Consider the following 23,505-nt stretch of genomic DNA (forward strand, 5'->3'; position numbering starts at 1 on the left):
AAAAAAAAAAAGAGGAAATCCTAACTAAGACACTGGTCCTCCCCATCTTTACAGAGCTCTCTCTGCTGAGAGAACTTGTCACCAGGCCTTTGGCACAAACTCTATTACCTGCTAACTCGTCTCACCAGATGTACAACTTTCCAAGTTTTTTGTCTTAAGTTTATTTACTTTTGTGTGTGTGTGTGATGCATATTATAATTACACATACATATACACATACATACATATATTTTTAGGGATGGTCTCATCTAACACAGGCTGATCTCTGTGCCTGGAGGATGCCCTTGGACTTTTGATTGTGCACTTCTACTTCCCAAGTGCTAAGAATCAACCCATGGCCTCCTGCCTGCTAGGCAAACACTCTTACCAAGTGAGCTAGCTACATCTTTAACTTCTTTGACAGACAGAAAGACAGACAGACAGACAGACACACACACACACACACACACATACACATACACACACACACACACACACACACACACTTTGAATTGGACCCAGGGACCCACAAAGGTGCTTAAAACAAATGTTGAGCTGAATATGGTGGCATACATTTTCTAATCCCAGCACTTGGGAGACAGAGGGAGGAGGATCTCTGTGAGTTCAAGGTCAGCTTGGTCAACATAGTAGCTCTAGGCTAGCGAGGCCTACAGAGTAAGGTCCTGTCTGACAAAAACACAAAGGCTGTTCCATGGAACTGTATGTCCAGCACCCATTTCCTTGCCTTTTAAGGCTGAATACTGCCATATTTGCTTATCCCCTCTGGATGGGCACTTGGGTTATCTTCTTGTTTTGGTTACTGTGCGTACTGCTCAAGCTGGGGACACAGCTCAGTGACAAAGCACCTGCTTACCGTGCATGAGGCCTAGCAATGCAAAAGAAAAAAAGGAAATGAATGAAAAATGCTGCCTTTACATTTTGTTTAAATGTATTTTATATGTATGGGTATTCCATCTGCATGTCTGCGTATCACTGGACTGCCTGGTGCCAGCAAGGCTATTGGACCCGCCAGGGCTGGAGTTACAGATGGTTGTGAGCTGCTGTGTGGGTACTGGGACTTGTAAGGTCCTCTAGAAGAACAGCATGTGTTTTTGAGTTCTGAGTTAACCACTGAGCCAAGCCCCCACCACACATAAACAGTTTGAGACAGGTCTCAGGCAGCTAAAGCTGGACTTGGATTTGATATGTAGCTGAGGATAATCTTTAATTTCTAATCATACTGCCTCTGTGTTTGAGTGCCAGGATGACAGGACATGCCACCACTCCTGGTTTTATAATGTGCTTGGGATTGAACCCAGAGCCTCATGCATGCTAGACAGGTGCTGCACCAACCGAGGTTCATCTCCAGCCCTAATGCTACTTTTTTGTCGATTTATTGTTTGTTTGTTTGTTTGTTTTTGAGAGAGGGCTTCAACGATATAGTCCATGGATGGCCAGGAACTCATCATGTAGACCAGGCTGGCCTCAAACTTACAGAGATCTGCCCACCTCTGCCTCGCAAATGCTGCGAGAGACGTACTTCACCACACCTGGCTAGTTGCTTTGTTTTAGATACACAGTCTACTGTGTAGCTGGGGCTGGCTTTGAACTTACAAGCCTTCTGAGTGCTAGAGTTACGGGCATGGACCACCATGCCAGGCAATAATGCTATTTAAAACACGGCTGTTCAAATAATCTCAAGTTCTGCTCTCAGTTATTTTTGAGTGCCTGCCCGGAAGTGGAATTGCTGGATCATATTGTAATTTTGTTAAAATTAAATAATTTTTCCTTTTATTGAAAATGAACTTTTTACCCTCATATAATATATCCTGAGTATGTTTTCCCCTTCCTCAACCCTTCTCAATTCCTCCTCCTCCTCCTCTTCTTCTTCCTCTTCCTCCCCTCCTCCTCTTCCTCCTCTTCTTCCTCCTCCTCCTCCTCCTCTTCTTCCTCCTCCTCCACTACCATGTGGATTCCTTCCCTTTCTGTTTCTCCTTAGAAAACCAATAGGAGCGGATCTAAGGGAGAGGGGAGGGGCTGGGAGGAGAGAAGGAAGGGGAAATTATGGTCTGGATGTAATATATGAGAGAAGAATAAAAAAACAAAACAAATACTCTTCTGAGGGATAATAATAAAATATAACCAAATAAAATATAAGTAAGGCTAGAGAGATGGCTCAGTGGTTAAGACTGCTCTTCCAGAGGTCCTGAGTTCAATTCCCAGCAACCACATAGTGGCTCACAACCATGTGTAATGGGATCTGATGCCCTCTTCTGGTGTGACTGAAAACAGCTACAATGTACTCATCATATATACAAAATATAAAAATAATGTTTTTTTTTTTTAAAAAGAAAGAAAATATACATAAAACAAAATGAACACATTGGAGTAGAACAAGATAAACAGAAGGAAAAGAACCCAAGAGAAGGCCTAAGAATCAGAGATCCGCTCACTCACACACTTGGGAATCCCATAAAACCCCTCGGCTGGAAGCTACAATAACCGGCAGAGGACCTGGTGCAGACCTGCACTTACCGTCTCCATCTCTGAGTTCACGAGCTTTGAGCATGTTATCTACAGGGCCTGGTGTCCTCCATACCCTCTGGCCTTTGTGCTCTTTCAGCCTCTTTTCCCACAGGGTTCCCTGGCCCCTGACAGGAGGGATGTGAGAGAGACATCCTGCTTAGGGCTGAGTATCCTAGAGTGTTTCACTCTGTATAATGTCTGGCTGTGGGTCTTGTGTGCCCATCTGCTGCAGGAGGACATTTCTCTGCTAAAGGCTGACCCAGGCACTGGTGGATCTATGAGGATAGCACAACATTTTCTTGCTACATATTTTTTGGTTTGGTTTTTTTTTGTTATCGTTGTTTCCCAGAACAGCAGTATTTGGTGTTACTCTAGGTCCCTTGCCTATCTAGCTAGGCTCATGCTCTTGGCCACCAAAGCGGTGTGAGCTATGGGTTCCATCTCACGGAGTGGTCCTTAAGTCAAAGCAGATATCAGTTGGCTACTCCCATAAACTTTGCCCTAGCATGTCTTGCAGGCAGGAAACCTTTGTAGTTCAGAGGATTTGAGGCTGGCTCTGTGTTTATGTTTCTCCTTTGGCAGCATGCCAAATACCTTCCTGTACCAAAGACTCGAACGTAGGGGTTAAAGACTTCCGCTTGACTTCTCCATGTTCAGTGAGTTGTATAGGTGCTGTATTCAGCAATGGAGGCTTGCCGTTGATCTGTGGAGAACAACCGATAGTCTTGGCAACAGCCTGCATGGGTTGGGGACTCCCATGGGACCACTTTGACCAATAAATCAATTAGATGCACCCGATTCCAGAACTGGAAGCTTCATTTGGTAACAACACATGGCTAGTTGGGGCTCTGCCTCCCCATTATCTGGCAATGTAGTTTTAGGAAGCTTCTGCTGTTTCCATACTAACTCTCAAATGGTCCTTAATGTTAGCTGCCTCTCCCTGTATTCCCTCCCTCGACCTCCTCTTCCCTCCTCACCTGCTCCTCCCATTCCAGTCCCCGCCTGCGGCCGTAACTATCTGCTCTTTATGTTGCCTTTGTAAGCAGATCCATCTGTCATCTGTATTCCTTAGTCCCTTACTCTATACCTAACCTCTGTGGTTCTATGGATTGTAGCTTGATTATCATTGAATTAACAACTTAATATCCACATCTCTGTAGCCTGCACAGTGTTTGTTATACAGATATCTGGACATGACAACCAGTTCTTGGCCTTTTTTGACAGCACGAGATGCTCGGGCTTAGCAACTTAAACCCGTGTGACTGCCCACGTGCCACAGATCAGTTGGGAATATTAGGTCCTGCATTATCCTCACATCTCTCCAATCTTCTTACAAACCAGGGGTTCCTAAAATCATTTCCCTAGATTATTAATTTGCTGGAGTTCCTCACAGAACTTAGGGAAAGCACCCATACACTTACGCATGGTGTGTGGGTGTGCGCGCATGTACCATGGTGTGTGTGGAGGTCAGAAGACAGCTTTCTTTCACCTCCTGGTTCTGGGGATTGATTTCAGGTCGTCCAGCTTGTGCTGAGAGCCCCTTTAACTACTGAGCAATCTTATTTGGTGTGCGTATGTGCATGTGTGTGCGCATGAGAGCATGCATGCGTTCGTGTGTATGAGAGTGTTTGTGTGTGTGTATGAGATTGTGTGCAAGTGTGTGCACACATGTGCCACCGCACATAAGTGGAGATCAGAGAGCATGATTTTCGGAAGTTGTTTCTTTCCGCAGATCAAGCTCAGGTAGTAAAATTTGTATGTCAGACGCTCCTCTCCGTCCCCACTGACCTGCCTTGTGCCAGCAGTGTCATAGCAGGATGTTGTGCCTCTCAGTGTTATCTGGTCGGAAATGCCAAAGATGTTCTACATATGGGCAGTGGCACATGCGTCCACACACTTGCACATATCCCTTGCTGTCAGTGTGCACTGTGGCCACCTAGTTAAGGCAGTGCCTGCCTGAAGTGTGGTTGGGTGTCAGGGAAAGGCATAGATGTACAGGCTGCGTTTAGCCAAAGGGCAGATGAGGGTCCGAATCCCCTACTGCATCTTCAGGCCTATTCTCTGCTGACACATTTAGAGAAAACTGGTGTTGGCTGGAACCAATCCAGAGAGGCTGGAACCAGGTGACAGGGTGTGTGGGAATGTCCCTGTCCTGCTAGAGCAGGTCCTGCTGGAAGCCTTGCTCCTTACCTGGACATTCCCAGCGTTTGCCTCTTGGGAGGGGTCTAGCTGGGTCTCCTGGGATCGTCTGCTGCGGTCCTCCTTACCCAGTCCAGCCCACCAGACTGCAATAATGCCATGAGGCCTTGTTACACGTTACCTCATTTATTCTCACAACATGCCTGTGAGGTAGGGAGGGGCAGGGACTGTCCCCATTTTACAGAGGAGGAAGTTGAGGCACACAGAGGTCAAGTGACTTGCCCAAGGTCACAGAGGGGGCGGCCAAGCTGGAACAGGCCCCCAGAGCAGGCCTTTGCTTCACCCAGGGGACCTCTGCAGCATGCGCCAGACAAGAGGATATCGCCAATGCCCTTGAATCATATGCACAGTATAGAACAGCCCCTGATATGCCAAACTGTCTGCTGGGTCCGGCCCCCTCCAGGCGGCCTGACCCAGCCCTGCCCTCCCCGTCCTGCTCTGTGGGCCCAGGCCTTTGCAGCTCAGGGCTCAGAACACCTTGGGGATGGGAGTGGGGGACAGGAGAGAGGGGAATTGGGATGAAAATCACAACAGAATAAAAAACTCAAGAGGCTGGGCTGATGGGTTAGGGGGACAACCAAAAATGGGACTGCTTACACACAAGGTATATTTTTACACACACTTGTACACACACCTAGATATAGTACATGTAAAAATATATGCTATTCACACACCCGCCTCCTGCAGGGACCCCGAGAGCCGGTGGCGGCGGCGCTGGTGGGCTTTGGGTGAGCAGATGGGCGTTTATTAAATATACACTCTAAGGTCTATGTGCATATGTACACATACGTACAGACACCGCCACCTGCCCCTGGGGGAACTGGACAAAGGTGCGGCCAAGGACAGACAACCCCCTGGAAGCCACTTGGGAGTCCTAAGTTTTCTTTTGCTGAAGAAGAGGCTGGAGCATGGTAACCATGGTTTCCCTGTGTGCCCCAAGGACAGTACTTTCTTATCTGCTCAGAGGCCAGTCCAGCCTAACACTGCCTGTGCTGGCGGATGACAGCAGAGGGAGGGCGGGCCAGCTGTGTGTGAGCACTCAGTAGGGAGGGTAGGAGGGGGGAATGCTGCCCTTCTCTGTCCTCTGGGCCCTCAGCCCCAAAGGGTGTGAACCAGAAAGCCACAACAGTGACCCCTGTGAGTTTTGCAGGGAAACAGAAAAGCAGTGGGATGTAGGGAAGGGAGGGACATGGCAGGGGCCCAAGGTTGCCTTGGACTGTCATCCTGTAAACAAGCTAGTTCTCTGCAGACAGAGCAAGTAAAAAGACTGCACTCTGGAGGCTGGGCTGCAGCTGCCCAAGTCGTCGTCTGGCACGCCATGGCAGCCCATGGGGGAAGGTTCTAGATTGTGGGGTTTGATTTTTGTTTTTTGAGTCAAGTCTTCATAACCTAAAGCTTGGAGGGACCCAGAAAAGCCACATTGTGAGCCCTTGTACGTGTCAATTGGAAAGTTGGCTCAGGGTCTCTAGAGATAATAACCATACTAAAGGGTGAGAAACGCTGTTCCATTTGCATTGAGTTTTTAATGATTTAAAATTGAGTGCTTTCTCCTTCATGGCCTTAGAGCCTGGTCTGGGCCTCAGGGACATATATCTCGATGCTGTCCGCACTCTCGGTGGCCGAGTTCTGCCGCACAGATGCTGCTCGCTTGGCGGCCAGGAGTCTCTTTCTGGCCTCCTGACGCTGCTTGTCCCCTGCATCTGAGGCCTTGTCGCGGCTCACTGCCGCCTTGGATTTGGCTGGCTTCTTCGGGACTGGAGGGGGTGGTTTCTTCTCTTCCTTTATTGAGACAGTGAGGAGGGGACAAAAATAAACTAAAGGTGCCACGTCTTGTGCAGCGCTGCCCCTTCCTTATGCAGGCAGGCAGCCAGCACTGCCCCACCCCAGTCTCCATGCCACACTGGCACAAGCCACACACACAAGAATCCGAAAGCCACAGAAGCAATGACAGTGGGAGTAGCAAAGGATTTGGGAGCAAAAAGCAAGCTTGAACGTTCTAGAACACGATGGACAACCCTACCTGTCCCCACCCTTGCTTTCAGCCACTAGGAACCTGAGACAGAGAGTCCTCTGCCGGAGTCTCCCAGCCAGAGCAGTGACGTCAACTGATGGCTTCTATCCCAGATTTCACATGCTGTCCTTGCTTGAGACCTCACTAGGGCCACAGTCCAACATGACAGGCCCATGGGCTCTGTTGCTCTATAGGCGGCCACCTGAGCCACACAGAAGCACAGGTACCACAAGGAGGCGGAACTGGGGCCAGACCCCAGTGCCCCTGACAGCAAGGCCCCAGAAGCAGGGCCATTCTGCGTCTACCACTAGCACTTGTGACCCTTTCACTAGACATGCAGAGCACGATGTCATGCTTTAGGGACAGCCTCCACTACACAGCGAGCAGCATGCTGGACAGGCGCCAGGCATGGACCCCGCAAGGTGATGGACGTGAGCCCCAGCTCAAAGACGACACATGGAGAAGGAGCCAAGCAGCACTGACCGATGTGGGCAGCGTTACTGCCGACCAGGAATTTGTCCCTGGACTTCCCCTCCGCACTGCTCCATGCTCACCTTCCTCTTCTCGGGCGTCTCCACCAGCTGCCAGCTGTTGGCCTTGAGGTGGTAGAGCTCATCGAACTTCATGCTGATGTCCTCAATGGACAGCTGCAGCAGGTCCCAGAACCCTGCCAGGTCCTGGGCTGTTGGACGGGGGTTGGCATCAGGGTTCTGTGGGGCAGATGGCGGTCAGTGGGGCAGCAAGGCAGGAGCCTGGCCTATCTCCCTCACCACACACATGGCCTCTGGCTCTGGCCCTGAGCAGGACCTTGCTTCCTTGGTCTATGGCCAGTATCTGTGAGTGAAATTGGCTCTGGTCATGCCAGTGCCTCTGGCAGGGATCCAGTTTTATCGTGAGTAGGCCCTGCAAATGCATGTGACTGGCCATGGCTAGGACTGCTATCACAGGACTGTGGGAAGGAATCCTTGGTCCTCCTGTGTAGGGAAGAGACCCATTCTTGACCAGTGTTTCCTGGTGAGGTAGGAAGAAGGCAAATCAGGCTCAGGCCGGCTGTGATCACAGACTGCTGTTTCCCTCACATAGGCCCTGGAGACTCACTTTCCACTGTGCTCACCCTTGAGAACTCATGCACCCAATTTGCTGGAGAGGACTCTTCTCCCAGGACATTCTGTCCAGGACTTTGCATCTGGCCCAGGGGCAGGTAGGCCCTAGAACTGGCAAGGGAGGAAGACAGCCATCTGGCTCAGTAGTAGTGTCCCCTTAGGTCTTACTGTAGGGGCCTCTTGGATATAGACTGAACTAAATGTGTAATTCTCATACATTGTATACCAGGTTCAACGATCTGCCAGTGCCTCTGGCAGGGATCCAGTTTTATCATGAGTAGGCCCTGCAAATGCATGTGACTGGCTGTCGATAGGATTGTGGTAAGGAATCCTTGGTCCAGGATCCTGCTGAGGACTGCCCCAGCCCTTCTTGTATGGAGAATGCCATACCATCTTTACAGTGCCACGAGGGGGCAGCATCTCCTCTGTGTGGAAGTCAGAAGCTACAAGGGGCTCCCTGAACTCAGGAGGGCAGCCGAGGACTGGCTGGATGGCCTGTGGAGGACGGGGAGTCACTCACCAAGTTCTGCTCACAGAGACCACGGAACTGCTGGAATTTCTGGGACATCAGGAGCTGGGCGCTGCCCACAGCACTGAGAACTTTTCCTAAGACTGAGAGAGAGGCAGAGGAAGTGGCTCAGCACACATGGTGGTGCTAGACAGATGCTAGCCAGCATGGACCTGTTCAGAGTGGACTGGGGTCATATGCGTGCATGCGTGCGTGCGTGAATTTGTTATTCAAATGTGGGCTATACTAAGGTGAAAGGGGAATTGGAGGTCGGGTATACATGGCTCTGTGTGTCACACACACACACACACACACACACACACACACACACACACACACACACACAGTAGGTTCATTTGCACACTAACACATTATTAAGGAAGACAACCAGAAGAGGGCAGTGCTGGTCATCCCGGCACTCAGGCAGTATAAGCAGGGGTTAAGACTTTGAGGCCATCCTGGGCTATGTGAGACCTTGTCTTCTAAAAAGTCACAAGAAAGAGGGATGTGGTGGCTCACACCATTAATCCCAGCATTGGGAAGCAGAGACAGGTGGTTAGTGTATCAGCTGTAGTTGGAACCATATCCCAATTTCTAAAGAGATGTTATGACAGTAGATTAGAAGCAGGAAAAAAATGTAAATTATCATGGACTCCAGAAGAAACAGGGGCTGTTGAGACTGGCCAGTGAGTAAACACTTGTCACACAGACACCTCATGATCTCCATCTCTGGAACTTGTGTGAAGACAAGGAGAGCAGACTCCACCAAGCGTCCTCTGACCTCCATGTCCTCCCCATCGCACACACAAATAAAAACGTGTGAAGTACTTTTTAGGAAGCAAGAAGTAGAAGGTGCTCTCTTAGCACCTTAGAATGGAGAGCTAGAAGCTAGCGGGGGATAGCTAGGGGCGGGGGAGCACACAGCAACACTGCTTAAAACGAATGAATCAGAAGTTAAAAATCTTCCAGCAAAGGAACCTCGCTGGATCTGTGTGGGGTGAAGGTTCCTCAGAGAAGAGCCCACTAAGTCACCCTGTGGGGTTCTCAGTCTTTAAGGAGCAGATAGCGACCGTCCTGATTTTTTGCACTGCTTGGGAGATTAAACGGTTATGATTTCTTTCTAGAGCCTTGCAGGTAGACAGGTTGCTGAGAACAGGAAGTTTTCTTTTTTTTTTTTTTCTTTTGTTTTTTTCAAGACAGGGTTTCTCTGTGTATTCCTGGCTGTCCTGGAACTCACTCTGTAGACCAGGCTGGCCTCGAACTCAGAAATTTGCCTGCTTCTGCCTCCCAAGTGCTGGGATTAAAGGCATGCACCACCACCGCCCAGCGGAAGTTTTCTTAACATGTAAATCTTTGATACAATTTAAACAGAACCACATAGGAAAGTTTCAAAACAAATCTTGTAACCATGAAGCGTCTGGTCTGGGAGTGAGAGTAGATAGACTTGCTGTGTGATTCCAGTTTGAAAATCACAGCAGAAATCAGTGAAAAGCAATACAAAATCAGGAAGTGAAAACTGATGCTAGACAATCAAGCCTGAAGCCAGTTGTGTGGTAGCTGACACCTGTATGGCCAATAGTGAGTTCCAAGGGCAACAGAGATACAGTGAGACTAGCCTGGGCTACTGCTTAAGACACTCAAGAAAACAAAGCCAAAATGCTGTGTCTTGATGTAAGGCCACTAGGCAGTAACAGATGTTGTAGATCCCAAATCAAAGTGGCAAGGTTGAATTTTCCAAAATAGCACAAATTTTTCTATGTGCCTTTTATTTCAGATAAGAAGGGACTGTGGACTGAGCACCAGGTGAATGGTGTAGGGACTGTCAACTGTGTTCCATGCTGACATGGCTGCTAATGCTATCCTGCAACCATCTCCAAGCACACACACACACACACACACACCCCACACACACAGAGACACCACTTCTCACCTGCCTGGGACTTCTCTTGGCTTTACTTCCACAAAGACCTTACAAGAGCTCATCAAGGAATAGTACCTTACTGAGAAGCATGAAGAGGAACCAGCACAGGAGCTGTGTGCCCAGACACACAAACATTTACCAGAAAACCAAAGTCAAGGGGCCTGGGGATGCAGTCAGTGGTAGAGAGCTTGTCTACCTCACAGTGACTGGGTAGGATGGTAGAGCAGAAATCCCAGCACTTGGGAGCTGGAAGAACATGAGTTCAAGGACATCCTTGGATACATGAGATCCTGTCTTAAAGCAAACAAACCCACAACAAACAAGGAGCCGCCTTATGGGTGGTAGAACTGACCCCAAGTCCCTTGGTAGGACAGTCAGTGCTCTTAACCATCAGGTGTCTGGGTAGTCCATAGCTGTGGAGCTTGCTTGGGAGTCTGAGGTTTCTTTTGGGGATTAGAATATTGAATATTACATAGTGATGGCAATGCTGTGAATAAACTAAGGCCCCATGACTTGTATATCATAAAGGGGTGAACTTTGTAGTGTCTAATATCTCAGGGTTGCAAATATGGCCCAGTGGACGTAACAAGCACAAGACCCTGGGTTCAATTATCAGACCCTCCCCCCCCATTATATCATGTTATAAATAACAGAGCAGAAAACCAGGAGACTCCCCCCACCCCCGCTTACCAGTGGTGCAGACAAAGCACACAGCCGAGCAGTTCAGATCAATGACATGAACAAACACAAATGTTAACATAGCACTGCTGGATCTGAACAATGGCTTTTATATGTGGCCCAGGCTGGCCTGAAGCTCCTTCAACCTGGGATTACAGGTGTGTAGCACTACCTTCCTCGGGGCCAGTGAGATGCTTGGTGGGTAGAGACCTCTGCTCCCCAAGCCTGACGACCTGAGTTTCATCCCCAGCACCAACTCTGGCAAACTACCCTCTGGCTTACATACTCACCCATGGCACACATGTGCCTACACAGACCTTACAAACGTGAAAAGCAAATCCAAGAGAAGAGTGTGGTGTACAGCACTGAGGAGGCTGGGTTTGAGGCTAGCCTTAGTGACAACCAAGACAAAACTCCACACGCTATGCTTCTAATATAAATTTCACAATCAGACCAAATGAAGTGACATGTGTATTCCTTAGGGAATGCATGTCACACATACGTAGTAGAAATACATAGCAACAGTACAGATCCTAACAGCGCTTACTGCTGTGGTAGGAAACATCCTAGAACTGGACTCCAAACTGGTTGGGGGGAAGGAACTCAAGTATGCATACTGTAAAGGGACAATCAGATCAGCAAAGGACTATAAGACACACAGCACACAAAGGGGTGTGTGCAGGTGTGTGTATGCACACACGCAGCAACTCTGAAAACAAAATGCAATACTCCAGCGAAACCAAATGAACAGTCTGACAAGCAACCCACGAGGCACCGCCAGGAGTGTTAGGGTTCTATAGAATCCTATCTTCAAGATTCGGCAAAGGTGGGCCCAAGGCAAACCTGCAATCCAAGCTAAGGGAGAGGCTGAGACAAGAGTATCACAAGCTCAAGATCTGTCTGGAACTCAGACCTGGTCTCCAGACTTATAAGGCCAAGCACAGTGGCATATGCCTTTAACCCTAGCATTTGAGACAGAGACAGGAGGATCTCTGAGTCTCTGATTCAAAAACTAAAAAGATAAGGGTATGTAGCCCCATGGCAGTTTTTTTTCTTTATTTACATTCATAAGCCCCCGAAGTGCAAAAAGTAAAATAAGCAAAGCTGGGAGACAAGATGGCGGGTGAAGCACATGCTGCCTAAGATCAACCCCACTATGTCCTCTGACCTCTGACCTCTCCAATCAGACTGCTCTGGCTCTGCCCCTCCCCTGATGTTACCCCTTCATTAAAAAGCTCTTCAAGGACTCATGTTAGCTGTACTGTCAAGGGCCACAGACAGACCTCACACACTCTCTGAAACTTTACGGTTAACGTAACTTCAAATTGATAGTAATCATGTAATGACTGACAGACCTGGTTCCCGCATTAGCAAAGAAATGCCAGCATGTTTAGTTTTGACAAGATAAGGTCTCATTACACAGCCCAAGCTGGCCTTGAGCTCACTCCAGACCCTTCTGCCCCAGTCTCCTAGGTGCTGACATTACACGGTTGTGCTACGTCCAGCCCTGACAACTGAACATTAGTCCAGTTGATTTCTTTTGTAAGTGTAACATAATTTTTAAAATGTATGCATGTGTGCTTGAGTGTGTCTGTGTGCCATGTGTAATCAGGAACCTGTAGAAATCAGAAGGGGCATCAGATCCTTTGGAGCTGGAGTTACAGATGTGTGCTGGGAATCATTCCTGGGTCCTGGGACTGCAGAGATAGCTCAGCAGTGGCTGCTCTTGCAGAGGACAAAGCTTTCTCAGTGCTCACACGGTGGCTCACAACTGTCCTTACCTCTCATTACAAGAGCTCTTAACAACCTCTTCTGGCCTCCATGTGCACTGCGCGCGTGCACACACACACACACACACACACACACACACACACACACACACAGAGGCTGGAAATCGCCCCCACACAGTAAATCTTAAAAAAACAAGAGGTCCCTACTGTTCTGGTGCTTGAGAGAGGTATTAGCTGCTAAGAGCAGCTGTTGTTCTTGCAGAGGACCTGGGTGGCTTCCAGCACCTACATGGTGGCTCACAACTATCTGTAACTTTAGTTCCGGGGGATCCAATAGCCTCCTCTTTCTGAACAAGTACCAGGAACACAGGTGGTACAGGTGTATACATATAGGCAAAACATCTATACACATAGAATAAGCTGAAAATAACACTACTGTTAGAGGTATCTGAGCTTCATGGCAGAGTCTGTCCCACTGAGCTGTTGGCTATCTTCTTATTGTTGGGGTCATTTTCATCCCAATGTTAATTTTTTTATCAAATCAATATACATTCATGGTTTATAAAATGTGGAAGCACAACCAATACATAAATTGGACTTCATTAAAATTAAAATTATTGTTTATCAAAGAATACCATTTTCTTAATGAAAATAACCCACAGAAGGGGTGGGAATACCTGTGAATTGTATATATGGCAAAGGTCTAGTACCTTCGACTTATGAAAGATTTTTACAACCCGTTCCCCCCCACCCCAACTTGACACAGGTTAGAGTTAACTGAAAAGAGCGAACCACTACTGAAAAACACATCAGTAAGACTGACCCATAGACAAGCCTGTGGGGCATTTTCTTGCTTAATGATAGACAATGTGGGGAGGGCCAGGCCATTGTGGCTGGTGCCACACCTGGGCAAATGTTCCTGGGTGTGTAAGAAAGCAGGCTGTGCACACTAGTAAGCACATTCCTCGGTGATCTGTGCTGACTTCCTCAGTGATGGAGTGGGAGTGGCCTGAGCACCCTCTGCTGAGATAAACCCTCTCCCCCACAAGCTGCCTCTGGTTATGGAGTTTTACCACAGCAGTGGGAATCCTAAGACAACTAAGGACCACTGTAAAAATGGGCAAAAGGAGCCAGGTATGATATTGCACTTAATCCCAACACTCAAGATGGAAATACAACACCATCCTGGGCTACTATCGGATCCTGTCCCAAAATAGAATTAGTGAGCTGGCAAGATGGTTCGGTTGAAGGCACTTTGCTTCCTAGGCTGATGACCCAAGTTCTGTCCCCAGGACCCATGAGGTGGGAGATGAACCCAGTCCTTAAAGTTGTCTTTTGGCACATGTCCCCTCTCCTTGCATGAAGTAATGTAGGGAGGAGGCATCCAACATCAACCTCTGACCTCAGTGTGTGCACACAGGGTATGTGCATTTACAATGCACCACACACACAGAAGCAAGGTTTATGTTATACATTTTGCCACAATAAAATTATGGAAAAAAAAACCCTAAATAGGGGAAAGAAGTCAGCAGTTCTACTCCTAGGAATATACTAAAAAGAATGGAAAACAAATATTCAAGCAAAATCTTGGATATAAATGTTAATAGCAACATTATTTAAAACAGATTCCATCATGTCATTACAGAAGGACTCTGGTACTTGTAATTATTTCTTTATCTTTGATATTACTGACATACCAGTTCAGTTGGTGAGAATTTTGTTATTTTTATTGGTCTGTTATTTTCACTTGTGCAATGTGCTTGTGCAAACTTTAAAAGGCAGGCTCCCCCCTTTTCTGTGTCTGATGTGTATGTTGGGGTGCTGAGGATCAAGGCTCCATTCACGCCAAGCAACTGCTCTACGACTGAGCTGTCCGTCAGCCCCAGCCCACTCTCCTTTTCCTTACATTTCTTGGTGGGATTAGATGCTGCTGCTGCCGCCAGGTCACAGGAGCAGCAGCTCCTGCTCTCACCATCAGCAGTCCCTTTTACACAGGAACAAATAACTACAGCTCCTGGACATTCCAGAAACGCCTCTAATGCTAAAGAGAAATAGAAAAGGAATCCTCAAGGCCTTGCAGGGACAGTGTGAAAAGACTCGTGACAAACTAGGATGACAACGGTAAATGGTGACAGATCCTGAAGCATGTGTGTCCAATGGAGCCGCCTTAGGTCTGCCGTAATGCTCGCTCACCTCTTCTTCCTGCACAGCAGCGCTCGTTCTGCAGGAGCACAGTGTGTCACATGAGCACACAAAGCCTATACCTCGGTCAGATTCTCTGCACAGCAAAGAGACATGTGACCCATGCTGAAGAGCAGAGGGGAAGAACGGGACTCCTTCCTAGAAGAGCCAGGCCCACCCCAGAGCAGTGCTGTAAAATGTCTCTCATTGCTAATTCTCAGAAGCCAGGAGACGTCACCTCACATCTCTTGGCCATTGGAGAAAGTGCAACGTGGTGTATTCACTAGTATGTTATATAGTTAAAATAATGAAAATGTTTTCCATTGAAATAAATGCTCAAGCTAGTTGTGGTGTACACTTTGAACAACAGTGCCTGGGAAGCTGAGGCAGGCAGGATCTACATTAAGTTTCAGACAAATGAAAAAGTATTGGGGAGGGGGCTGGTGAGATGGCTCAGTGGCTAAGAGCACTGGCTGCTCTTCCAGAGGGCCTGAGTTCAATTCCTGGCAACCACATGGTGGCTCACAACCATCTACAGGGAGATCCAATGCCCTCTTCTTGCAGGCAAATATATATGCAACAGAGCACTCTACATTAAATTAAAAAAAAAAAAGTATTGGGGAGGCAAAGCAAGGAAGAGGGCCCCAAGTTCCAACCTGTAATATAAGTGGAACTCTGTCTGAATAATCTAGAAAGGTGGGAAATGGGAGGCCTTGGAGAGTAGTTTAGCTGATTCTCAAAAAGTTGAGCAAATCCACTGCTAGGTATACACACAAAGAATGGGCTCAGAGCACACTAGAACTGCACATGAATGTTCACTGCGGCACTAGTTATAACAGCCTGACCGTTCTGACAGAAATGACCGAACACCTGTCTACAGATGGCTTGTGTAAGTAAGGCAAACACACCCATGAACATGGAACACTATCCGACAGCACAAAGGAATGAGGCATGCTTACACACACACACACAGACACACACACACACACACACACACACAAAAGGGTATCAAGCTCAGTGGTGGCCAGAGGACTGGACAGTGACCACTAGCAAGTCTGGGTTATGACTTCAAAAGGATTAATTTTCAGCACGAGAGTTATATCTCAGTAAAGCTCAGGGCGAGGCTATGGCTTGGTGGAGAGCCCTAATAACTAAAGTAGTCAAGAAATGGAAGAAAAAAATTCCATGCACGCACACACACACACACACGCACACACACACATACACACACACAAAAAAACAAAAACCAGTAAGATACTATGCAGTATGCAGACAAAGGAAAGGCAAAGTTATGATGGTGCTTTCTTGTAGTCCCAGACTTAGTAGGCTAAAGAGGAGGACTTCAAGTTTGAGACCAGCCTTGGCTTCAGATTGAGTTCAAGGATAGCTTGGGCTACAAAGCAAGACTCTAGGGGGAGAGGAAAAGATGAGAGGCCAACCCAGCAACTCACATGGAAAGAGTCTCACCAGAAAGCAATTTCAAAGAGAAAAACATAAAACAAATGTAAGTGAGAAATCAGTGGTAGTAGTTTGCTCGTGTGAGACATGGTCGCACTCTGCAATCCAAGCTAGCCTGCACTGTTTAGTTCTGGAATTACAGGCATACTGCTAACAAGTTCACCAGACAGAGTAAAGCTCCTAAAGTTTTCCAGAATAAAATCCAAGGACAGAGAAACAAAATGGCTTCCAGCTTCCCATCACAAGGAAGCATGCACTACACAGTGGAGCCCTAGGTCAGAGATGCTCGGCCACCACACTTTCCTCTGCACTGTCCCTCCCGTGCCAATGTGCAGATAGTCACATATGTAGATGCGATTACTCGTTTCAATTTTATACCTCAGTTGTGAGGTCTGAAAGACATGCTGAGTATCCAAAAAGTTCTCTCAGGATAAAGAGAAAAGTGAGTCAAAGATCAAACAGCCAGCAGGTGAAGTGCCCGGCAGGGAAGGACCTAGGGCAGTGTCTGATGAAGAAAGGACCAGGCCTGCAGCTGGAAACAGATCCAGAGAAAACGGTCAGGAAAGGCAGGGAACCAGGAAGGATAAGAAACCCTAAGAAATCAATACTTAGTGACTTAATTCTGGAGAAGAAAGAGAAGGCAATCACACTGCACTGAAGAAGTGTGCAGGTGAATACAGAACAGAACACTGGCGTGGCCACGGGAGCACTGGCCAGCCCGGCCACGGGAGTGCTGCCTGGCTGCCTTCTGTCAGACACTTGATGCTTTCTGATCTCTGCCACTGGTTTAAGTTTTTAATACGTCATAATTAAATGTACTAGGTAGAAACCTCAAGAGTTCCCTGCCCCAAGGTGGGTGTGACATCAAAGTTGGGAAGAGGCCTAGAGGGCAGTGAAAACTGACTCTACCAACACCCTGTGAGTCATCAAAGGTGTCCTCAGAATACATTATCAGGGTCACTGGGATACAAGTCTATCCTACCTGCACTGTGAGGCCTGACCTTTCTGAACCTTCAGTAGAAGAGGAAGCACATGAGAAGCTGAGCTCTGGCAGAACTTGGTCAGCACAGGGTGACAGTCTGAAGGCCCCCAGAGGCTGCCCTAGCTCCATGCCATGACTCAGGCTCTCTGCACACCATGTGTCCCTTTCTCCAGCCCCTGTCTGTTTTGTAGTGCTAGTAGATGAGCCCAGGGCTCCTGTGTGCCAGGCCAGCACCACTGCAGGCAGTCCTTGCTGGAGGGAACTTCTTAGCTTCTTTTCTAAAGTCTCTTAGAGTACTGACAGAAACTGGGTAGAAAAGCAGAAACTCTGTCTTGCCATTTTCAGTGCTCTCCTGCCGGGGCCACGTCAGATGCCTGTACTTGGGAAGCACTAAGCACTCAGTAAAGAGCTGGGAAGGTATAATTAGGGGGCAGCTTTCTGTCCAGCACTTCATCAGGGCCTTTCCACTAATTACCACTCAGTCCTCACAAGGTTCTTACGCAGGCAGAGATGAAGATCAAAGACAGGTGACTGAGCTGCGATCCTGTGTGACCAAGCCCCCAGCCCGCACAACAGGTCGCTACTGTCATAATGCTCATCTGGGCAGAGGTCAGGTCAGGCAGGCGGTAAGAATGAACACTGAGAGGCAAGCTCACAAAATCAGCCTAAGAACAGGCCTAGGATCTTCCCTGAGAGGCTCACCCCTGGGACACCCACCTTCTTCAGAGAGGTTGTTCTCTTTGGTCTCCTTGTCCATCTGGCAGCACCAGCCTTCCAGCCGCTCTGTCTCTGCCTGGAGGAGCTTCAGGAACCAGTAGCCATCCCTGCGGCAGGCCCCTGGCTGAGCTGGCTCTGCTGGGGAACTGGAGGAAGTCTCCAGCCAGGGGTCGGGTGGGGGCAGCGAAGACGCCTCCAGGGCAGGGTCGCTGTTGTCTCCATAGGAGAGGTTGCGCTTGATCTGGGCAATCTTGGGGGCCTGTCGGGGGCCAGCATCTATGCTGATGGAATTGGGGTGTGAGGTACAGTCTGGGAGACTCCGCTCAGATGACTTACAACTGGAGTCATTGGCATCTTGGGTATCGGAGTCAGTGTCCCGACGGGAGGACATGCTGTGAGAGGGGGCGCTGCTTCTGTGGGGGAGGACGGGGAAAGGAAGGAATGAGTCACCAAGAGGACCAGAAACCAGCAGCCACCTGACCCGGACACACGGGGAGACAGAGAAACGGATGCATCATCTGCTCACCATGCGCCTGAAGCGGGTCCCACAGCCCCCGCTCATTCTCTGCTCAGCCCTTGCCCACCCTGCCCATGCCCACACGCGCACACACACACACAAGGACAAGGTCATAAGGTTGTCTGTTTACTGCAGTGGGGCCAGGAAGACCACCAGTATCAGGGAGCTAAGGGCTACAGCCCAGCCCAGCCTTGCTCCCTTGGGTGACTGGTCTCAGAGCAAGTGCTCGTGTGTCCACCCACCTGCCCCACCCAGCCCCCACACCTGAGCCACCACCCACACCCACACCCAGCTTGGTTATTAGAAATCCAGCAAGGAGAAGTGGGTTAGGGAGAGCAGGAGAGGTGAGGGCGAAGGGAGGGAGAGGAGAGGGGAGTAGCAGCCACCACACCTCTGTCCAACTTACCGCCAGTCGTCCTCTACCTGAACCCCGATGGACTGGAATTTGGTAGCGGGACTGGGCTCCTCTTTTGGCACTGGCTGAATGCAGTCAACCTTATTGAAGGACAACGACAGCAACGGCACGGGGACAAAGACAAGAATAAAAACAAACACCACACTTGCTGCTGAAATTCACATTAGTGGGACGACGCAAACAGACATGTGGACAGACAGACACGAGGCATGCAGACACTGCACGTAGGCCCAAGTAGGGCCAGGTTAAGCCGGGCACTGCTCATTCGCGAGGAGGCGGGAGGGGCTGGAATGACTGGCTTTCCCTACTCTGAGGAGGGCGCCATCACATCGATCGCTTTTGGTCCGTTGTCCTCCGAGAGGTGGGAACCGCTCCTTCTAGTCCTCTCCTTTACACGATCAGAGAGAAAAAGGACGACGGGAGAGAACACACACAAAGCCACAGCCGTTATCTGGTGTAGTTGAAGCCGAGGGCTGTCTGGAGGCAAAGATCACTCCCCTAACCCCATAGTGCGGCCTGAAAGGGGAACGGTGGCACCTGTAGTCAGTGCCAACTGCAGACCCAGAACCCACAGCCAGCAGTGCGATGGGATCCTGCCCCTGGACCTGTCACTCTTGCTTTGTAAAGGGGAGCAAATATGGCAGCAGCCATGCCCTGGGCCCAACCACAAGGCAGCCAGCTAAACCCACCCATCATGGCCCCAGGAAAAGGGGAGCTCACACCTGATCTGGGGCCTGAGGTGTCAGGGTAAGATGAAATGACAACCTTAGGAGCTGGGATCCCAGTGCTGGGGCCAGGGAAGCTTTCTGTTTGGGACAGGAATAAGGTCACACTTCCTTTGGCAAGAACCAGTCTAGGAAGCACAGCCATCTCCAGGAGCTGTGATGAGGCATGGGGCAGGGTGAGGCCGGGCATGCTCAGAAAGCACCGAGAGCCAGAGTCCTCTCCCCAGGGTCATGTCTGGGTAAAGGAATCAAAGCGGGTCCTGACGAACTCGCAGGCCTTCTAGGAAGGGAAGAGAAGCTGGTCTGGTCAACAAGGAGGTGGCCTTCCCAAAGACATGGCAGTTAGGATCCTAAGTCTGTAAGAATCCCACCTAGAGGCTGTAGGGGGCAAATGCTGGGCACTCATGAAGAAACCCAGCTGGAGAGAAAGAGCCAGAGGAGAATCTGTTCGCCTTCCTTCCTGTACACGAGGGATGGAAGACCAGAGCTGTCTAGACAAGGCCGTGCCTGGATTTCCTGCCTTGTTCCCTCTGTGTTCTAGTGTTTTGTCATCGCTCTGCTGCTGAGGAGAGGAGATCCCTGCAGCCCTGAACACCCTGCACCACACCTGCCTGGTTCTCCTCTACCCTTCCGCTGTTTGGAAGTGTTCCACCTCCTCACACCCCTGCCCTCACCTTCATCCACTACAGCTGGCCTGGCCTCGCTCACTGCCTCTACTGCAGCCTAGAGGTCCAGCTGCGTAGCAGGACTTTCTAGGTTTAGACCAATTCTTGCAAACTGTGAGGCTGAGCCCACATTCGCCTTACTCAGCTCTCAGGAGACAGACAACTGATGCTGGGAGCTGGGAGGTAGTGGAGGAGAAGCTGGGCACCACAGATATAAATACGTACTGGTTTTGGCTTCTAGATGGGACATGGGACTTGGGGCTTGGGTCACAGGGCCCTACCTATTTGGACCCTTTTCTATGAAAGGAGGCATAAGACTTGCCATCACACTCTGTTAGCCATGGGTCTGGTGCTTCAAGTGACCTACCTGTCCCCAAGGCCTGAGTGGGCTCTGGGTCAAGTTCCCCTTGAAAAACCCCATGGCTCAAGGGCCCTGGTCCCAGGCTTCTAGCCCATCAGCGTCTATGCTCCACGATGCTCCCGCTGCCAAGCGGGGCCATGGTTTCCGTACCGAGCTGACCTTGGATTAGAGAACTGTTAAGCCAGCCCCACCTCCCATGAGTTGTCTGGCAGGGCAAAGGATGGAGTGGACAGACAGACAGTAGACAGCAAACAGTGTACAGGAGCTTGCTGGCTGAGTGTAACTACATTCGCTGGGACAACCCACTGGAGGATGTCCAGCTATGGGCCTGCAGCATGGGCAGCTGGACACATGAGTGTGGCTACGGGAGAATTTGGTTTAGCCACTTGGGCAGATGCACCAGAATAGACAGACAAAAACATCTCTTCGCGGGAGACCTAGTGGGCCTCCACGAGATGTAATTACACGCAGGCCGGTGCACGGAGTGGACAGAAGACAGTGCAAAAGGGACTCCTACTTGTATTCCTATTGATGACAGTTTCCTTTTGGGGATGGCCTCGGAATGGGACTCAGAGCTCGTCAGTGTCCCTTGTTCACTCTTCAGAGCTGCATGCTTAGGGGGTGGCTCCGGAGCTTCAGGGCCTGGGGTAATTCCACCCCGTGTCACACTGGGGGGCCGGGTACTGCTGTCCAGGCTGTCTGATGAGTTGCTCAAGCCCGACTGGCTCGTCACTTCACTCTTGTGGTCTTGACTGTCCAGGTAGGTATCCTGAGCAGACTCAGTACTGCTCTGGACGGTGACTGAGATGAATGGTTTCGATGTGGTACGTGGAGGGACCGGTGGTGGGGTCTTCTTATATGCCACTAGGCATGATGAACCTGTAGACAGGCGAGAGAGCAAAGTGAAGGGGACACCTCAAACCCTTCAAGGCCTCTCCTGGCCTGAGGCTCTGCCTGACCTCAGCTAGAGGACTGTGAAACAAGAGCATGAGAGTCATACACAGTGATGACCAACACAGGCACACGGATCCCATCCCTCTGGCAAGGCCCAATCTAGTGGGGAAGCCTTGTTAGTTAAAGATGCTCTCTACAAGGCTGTGGCAAAGCCTGACCAATGTCAGGAGGAGGCAGGAACAACAGAAGAACTTATCATGCCTTCCCCAGGATCACTCTGTGACCCCCTGGGTCCTACAGCTTCTTAACCTTTTTTCTTCCTTCCCTTCTTACTTCCTCTGTGTGAACATTCTCCTCCATCTGGCCAACACAATACACCCTCTTTGTCATTCTCAACCCACTTTCTCCTCCTACAAAGACTCCACACACCAGTCGGCTGCCCACAACTCCACCATGCCTGACCCTTCTCTCTGTTTCTGCTAAGTTTCAAGAAACCAGGCACTGTCATACCTCTGAGTCGCCTGGGGCTGGCATGCAGCAGGACATATATCAGCACAGCTAGTGCTTGCTGCTCAGGCTGCACTGTCTGGAACCAGTAGCTCCCCCAGCAGTGCTGCACCTGAACAAGGACCTTGCTCAGTCCTGTCTCTCTAAGTGCTCTCTCTCTCCTACGAAGGCCCAGCAAAGCAAGTCCTAGCCAGGTCTGGAGTGCCCTCTCCTATAGAGACCCGAGCAAGCCCCCACCTGGGAGCAGGAGCTACTCATCACAGAGATGCTACCCACTCAGTGACAGTCCACAGGACAAGGCCCAATGTCAGAGAGGCTGGACAAAGGACACAGCAGAAAGTTCTGTATCTGCCAGTAGAGAACATCACTTGACAACCTGAAAGAATGGCTATGAGAAGGTGTAGCAGCCTAATACTAAGGCTGTGGAGAAACACATATAATGCCTTGCAAAAGGATTGGCATTTTCTTATAAAACTAAATGTGCAATTATCACAGAACCCAGCAAGAATAATCAGCCAAGTAGCACACAGAAACAAACATGCATGTACAGGCAATTCTATTTGTAAACCCAGAGACTGAAAACAAGGGTCGAGTCGTTGAATGGAGGCACACCTCTACTGTGGAGTGCACCTAGGGAGTGAGTGAGAAGAAATGAACGGAGCCGCGTGACGACCTGGAAGACTCTCCAGTCATCGTGGCTACTGGGTAAAGCAATTTCCCAGTCATCGTGGCTACTGGGTAAAGCAATTTCCCAGACAGTGAATGAGCCTATTTATATGACATTCTTGAAATGGCCGGACTGTTAGGAAACAGATTAGTAACTGCCAGGGCTGAGGGTATGTATGCTTGGGGAGAAGATAGATGGGGAAGGCAGTAAAATAAAAGGGACCTACTCATGCGGTGATGAGACTGCTCTGTGCCTCTGTGACCATGGCACCATTAGAGGGACTTTCGTATAAGAAATCAGAACTCAGGGCTGGGCCGGGTGGTTGTGGCGCATGCCTTTAATCCCAGCACTTGGGAGGCAGAGGCAGGCGGATTTCTGAGTTCGAGGCCAGCCTGGTCTACAGAGTGAGTTCCAGGACAGCCAGGACTACACAGAGAAACCCTGTCTCAAAAAACAAAAACAAAAACAAACAAAACAAAAAAAACAAAAAAACTCAGGGCTAGAGGGATGGCTCAGAGGTTAAGAGCACTGACAGCTCTTTCAGAGGTCCTGAGTTCAATTCCCAGCAACCACATGGTGGCTCATAACCATCTGTAATGAGATCTGATGCCCTCTTCTGATGTGTCTGAAGACAGCGACAGTGTACTCATATATAAAATAAATCTTATATTAGAAAGAAAGAAAGAAAGAGAGAGAGAGAGAGAGAGAGAGAGAGAGAGGGGAAGGAGGGGAGAGAAAGAGAGAAAGAGAGGGAATCAGCT

The 23,505-nt window shown here is 49.4% G+C and overlaps 1 protein-coding gene across 7 annotated transcripts in view; it reads right to left on the bottom strand.

Annotated features, from left to right (window-relative positions):
* Positions 1–4,814: 4,814 nt before the first annotated feature.
* The window catches only part of Dlgap4 (DLG associated protein 4), a 97,568-nt gene continuing 78,877 nt past the window's right edge, over positions 4,815–23,505 (bottom strand). For 6 of the 7 annotated variants that reach the window (XM_028775215.1, XM_028775213.1, XM_028775212.1 and 3 more), the window contains 6 exons: positions 21,194–21,555; positions 18,917–19,005; positions 17,994–18,406; positions 8,339–8,430; positions 7,270–7,425; positions 4,815–6,483 (listed from right to left, as the gene is read on the bottom strand). In XM_028775215.1, coding sequence (XP_028631048.1) covers positions 6,265–6,483; positions 7,270–7,425; positions 8,339–8,430; positions 17,994–18,406; positions 18,917–19,005; positions 21,194–21,555 — 1,331 coding nt within the window. In that variant the 3' untranslated portion in view covers positions 4,815–6,264. Of the gene's footprint in view, positions 6,484–7,269; positions 7,426–8,338; positions 8,431–17,993; positions 18,407–18,916; positions 19,006–19,233; positions 19,314–21,193; positions 21,556–23,505 lie in introns of all 7 variants that reach the window. The other variant, XM_028775214.1, reaches the window with a different exon arrangement.

The sequence above is a fragment of the Grammomys surdaster genome, unplaced genomic scaffold (assembly GCF_004785775.1).
Source record: "Grammomys surdaster isolate TR1022 unplaced genomic scaffold, NIH_TR_1.0 254, whole genome shotgun sequence".
Taxonomy (NCBI): Eukaryota; Metazoa; Chordata; class Mammalia; order Rodentia; family Muridae; genus Grammomys; species Grammomys surdaster.